General features: G+C 37.9%; 1 protein-coding gene and 1 long non-coding RNA gene across 3 annotated transcripts; both read left to right on the top strand.

Annotated features, from left to right (window-relative positions):
- LOC113463760 lies at positions 1-1,162 on the top strand. Of its 2 annotated transcripts, XR_005506645.1 has the most exons (3): positions 1-63; positions 275-696; positions 840-1,162. It is a non-coding gene; the product is annotated as an uncharacterized LOC113463760 (long non-coding RNA). The 2 variants fall into 2 exon arrangements; XR_005506644.1 differs by having other exon boundaries at positions 7-696.
- A 624-nt stretch (positions 1,163-1,786) lies between these two features.
- Positions 1,787-3,746, top strand: LOC120104345 (probable LRR receptor-like serine/threonine-protein kinase At3g47570). The gene has a single exon (XM_039115269.1). The coding sequence runs from the start codon at positions 1,787-1,789 to the stop codon at positions 3,065-3,067; it is 1,281 nt and encodes a 426-aa protein (XP_038971197.1). The 3' UTR covers positions 3,068-3,746.
- The last annotated feature ends 858 nt before the right edge of the window (positions 3,747-4,604 follow it).

Genomic DNA, 4,604 nt, shown 5'->3' with positions numbered 1-4,604 from the left:
TATGATGTTCGTGCCCGTCCGCATCTTGTGGAAAGCACTTCTGGTGGTCGTGATCTGCAAATGGTATAATTCCTTTACACCCACACAATTGACTTTTGAATCACAACTTGGTGTAATCTACATTTTATTGGTATGTGGCTGTTGCTAATCTTTAACTACTGAATTTGGTTTGTTTTTTGGAGTAGGTATCTAAAATCTCAATAATTATTTAAATTAGTTTCTACTTTTGCAAGGTTATATACATTTAATTCTGTTGTTACCTTTGCATTGACAGTCAAAAATATCGAGCTTGCGAGAAGAATCTTCCCAATCTGGTGTGCAATTAACATTAGAGGAGATGTCTAAGCAGGCACTTGGAAAAAGGAAGAGATACATTCTTGGATTTGGGGTTGGGCCGAAGCCCTCTTCATCTTCTTCCACACCTAGTCGTGTGTCACAAGATCATGTTGGGGAGTTGCAGAAACTTAAAGCTGAGATGGAAGAGATGAAGATGGAGCGTGAGGAGCTGCGGAGGCAATTGGAGTAGGAGAAGAAAGAGCATGAGGAGGAAAGAAAAGAGCGAGAGGAAGAACATAAGCAAATTGCACATCTTACAAGTTTGGTGACAGAGATCTTAAAGGAAAAGATCCAAACGCACAAGTCATCTATCCATCATGATGGGGCCATGTATTCAACTGGTGGTACAAATACTCGTTGGTATGTATTCTCATTTATATTACGTAGGTTATTTAGAGATTTTGACCAAATTAAGCGAAATGTCATTGTGAATTTATATTTGAATTTTAGTTTCTTATTTTTCACATGTGGTTATTGATTGTGTTTCGTTTTTGCTTTCTCAGATACATGATGGAGTTTTGAGCATGTGAAATCTAGTTTTTGGTACATGGATAGCTTTTGTTCAGATGATCATGGTGGAGTTGTCTACAAGCAGAATCCAGTTTTTGGTATAAGAATATTTTTGTCTACATGATGGTTGTTTGGATGAATAGCAAGATCAGATATTTTGGAATTTTTAATTTACATTTTGATGTGTTTGGTGATGATTATCACCTTAACATATGGTATGGATGAAACATTGTGATGTATGGTTAATAGGTATGCTTGACTTTAGACTTATAGATAATGATATTTATAATGAATGATTATGGATTCTCGAACATTGTATATATTTCTATTTGGATGAGCAAATGTATTGTGCAATATGGATATTGGATAGACTGTGTTGGTTGTACAGGATTTGGAACGAGCCCAAAAATAAATATTAAGCTTATAATTTGAATTGTTAATTAAATACAGGTTAATACTTTCTGCCACCAAAAAATGTTTGTTGCCAATGCATTCCAATACATTCTGCGATCAAACTATTGGTGGGGGAAGATAGACATTCAGTGACTATTTTTTTGGTAGCGGAAGATAAACCTTCCACGACCAACTATTTGGTCGACGTTGAAATTAGCGACAACAGATTTGGTCGCTGAAAATTTTCTTCGGCAACCAAACATTGGTCGTTGTTGGTGTACCTTAGGTGACTACACAATATTGGTCGCCAAAATCTTTCAGTGACTAGGGTTCGGCGACGAAGGGTATGCTAGTCGCGAAAAGGTTTCGGCGACTAAATATGGTTATTCGGCGACTAGAATCATAGTTGCTGAATATGTATTTTCTTGTAGTGTGGTTCTCTCTGGGAGCAAACATATTGAGCGGAAGCATTCCAACCCACCTTGGAAACTGCAAGAACTTGCAGTATTTAGAACTCTCCTACAATCAGCTTACAGGCCCTATACCCATGGAGATTCTTAGCCTGTCTTCTCTATCCGAACTCTTAGACGTATCACACAACACATTACAAGGGTTCTTACCTTCAGAAATTGGCAACCTGATAAATGTCAATATCCTCGATGTTTCTGACAACAGATTGTATGGCGAAATCCCTGATAGCATTGGCAAATGCGTGGTCCTCGTAAACCTTAACATGAGTGGTAATTTTTTTGAGGGGATCATCCCGACATCGTTGGGCAATCTAAAGGGCCTTCAATTTCTGGACCTCTCAAGCAACAAACTGTCGGGGCATATACCAGAATATCTCCAAATGTTTCACTCCCTCCAGTTTCTGAATCTCTCTTTCAACAACCTTGAAGGCGAGGTTCCGCTAGGTGGGGTCTTCACAAATATGAGCGCATTTTCACTTATTGGAAATCGAAAGATCTGTGGTGGAATCCATGAACTGCACCTGCCACCCTGCCCCTCTACCCAACCCCATGGGAAAAAACACAAAGCTGCTATTTTGGTGGTGATCATCGCAGTTTCCAGTGGAGTTCTAGGTGTGACTCTGATTCTCTTCTTCGTGTTACTTTACCGGACTCGAAAGACAAGAACGAGATGTTCGTCCATGGCGGCCATGAGGACAGAACATGTTAGAGTCTCTTATGCCGAATTGGTCAGAGCAACTGATGGGTTCTCTTCAGCAAATCTGATTGGTGTTGGGAGTTTCGGTTCTGTATATAAAGGGGTCATGGATTGGGATCATATAAAGATGGTTGCCGTAAAGATACTGAACCTTCAGCAGCAGGGAGCTTCAAGGAGTTTCATTGCTGAATGTGAGGCCTTGAGAAGAATCCGACACCGGAACCTGGTCAAAATCATAACTGCATGCTCTAGTGTTGATTTTAGAGGTAATGATTTCAAAGCACTGGTTCTTGAATTTATGGAGAATGGTAGCTTGGAACGATGGCTGCATCCGGAAGTAAATGAGCAATGCGCGACGAGGAATTTGATTTTAGAACAGAGAGTGAGCATAGCCATCGACGTGGCTTCTGCACTGGATTACCTTCATCATCACAGCCCAGTGCCAATCGTGCATTGTGATCTCAAGCCAAGCAACATTCTTCTGGACGGGGACATGACCGCCCGTGTGAGTGACTTCGGGCTGGCGAAGTTTCTCTCTGAATCTACTAACTCATTCTCCATATCTACAAGCTTGGCGGCGATAAAAGGATCGGTTGGATACATCGCTCCAGGTGAGAATCCATGCACAAATGTTTCTACTTCTCAGTTTCTTCCTACGTAGGCTAATATAGACTAATAATGAGCAGCTAAAGACAGATAGGCTAATCTGGTTCATTCATTATAGTACAACATATTTCTACCTTTTGATTTGAATTTATGCTTCTAATATAATCTTTCGGTGGCATAGAGAAATGATCCACTTCTTTGTTTTGTTTGTGGAGTGATTTATCTTGAATGTTTAACTATGTTTTTGCCGTTGTCTTTGTGCAAACATATATCAGAGTACGGTTTGGGAAGCCAAGTATCGACTCAAGGAGATGTGTACAGCTATGGAATACTTCTCTTGGACATGTTTACGGGAAGGAGACCCACTGATGAAGCTTTCAATGAGAGTCTAGATCTTCAGCGATTTGTTGAGATGGCTTTTCCTACTCAAATTATGAACATCGTAGATCCGCAGTTGATACGAGAGGAAGAGTATGAAATTATCGATGACATACAACAAAGGTGCGCTAAACAAGACAGGATACAAGAGTGCTTAGTTTCAGTGATCAACATTGGGCTACAATGTTCCAGCAAATTGCCCAAAGAACGAATGCATACGGGAGATATTGTTAAAAAAATGACTGCAGCGAGGCAGACACTTGGCCGGGTCTAAAGTCATAGAGAATGGTCCACAAATATTAGTTAGATCTTATGAAGGCTTACGTAAACATACATTAATATGTAGCTGCTGTTACTTCCTAAGCCGCTTGTTTTTGCTGTTGCTTTCTGTGCTCATTCCCTCCGACCTGTTTTCAGTTTTTGGTTTTTGCCTTTTGTCTGGGCCTGCTGTTGCTTTCTGCTATTCTCTCTATTTTTCTCTCTTTCTTTCTTCCTCTCCCTCTCCCTCCCTGGTTTCTCGATCCAAAGGTCGGAATCATTTCGGATGGCTTTTGATCAGGGGCAGCCCAATACATTTGGGGGCCTAAGGCGAAACTCATTAAAAGAGGCCTTTTTGATTATTATTTAAATAATAAATTTTTTTTAATAAATATAAAAATATTTTAAAATTTTTATTTAAAAATAATTCGTCTAGCTTTTTTGAGAAGCAAAATTACTAATTAAACTTTTATACTCAAGATCCATTAAAATACTATTTTCAATCGATAATATAGCTAATCCATTTAATCTTTCTTGTGATATAGTTGATCGCAAATAAGATTTTATCAATTTTAATTTTGAAAAACTTCTTTCAGCAGAAGCAACTGTTACAGGTATTGTTTAATAATATTCTTATGCAATGCATGCATTTGGAAAAGAATCTGTTTTTTTTACTAAAAACTTAAAAATAATCAATAGGGGTACTAGTTTCTGTTTGTAAAAAATTCTTTTTAAAATTTTTAACTCTGAAAACAGATCAATACCATCAATATCAGAATATTCACCATGCTTTAAAAAAGTTTTCAAAGATTAAGAACAACACTTTTCAAAATCATCTTCATTCAAAGATTTTAACTTTCTAAAATTAAACAAAAAACCAAAAATATTTTCATATATGGTAAATTGTTCAAATCTATTTTGAATTGAAAAAGCTTGATTCTACTATATATAAAAAA

This window comes from Phoenix dactylifera, chromosome 17 (assembly GCF_009389715.1).
Source record: "Phoenix dactylifera cultivar Barhee BC4 chromosome 17, palm_55x_up_171113_PBpolish2nd_filt_p, whole genome shotgun sequence".
Classification (NCBI taxonomy): domain Eukaryota; kingdom Viridiplantae; phylum Streptophyta; class Magnoliopsida; order Arecales; family Arecaceae; genus Phoenix; species Phoenix dactylifera.
The sequence above is the reverse complement of the archived record's forward strand: the minus strand, read 5'-3'. Positions and strand labels throughout refer to the sequence as shown.

Excerpts from the sequence above, each read along its gene's own strand:
- LOC120104345 (XM_039115269.1), top strand. The coding sequence starts at position 1,787 with ATGGAGATTCTTAGCCTGTCTTCTCTATCCGAACTCTTAGACGTATCA.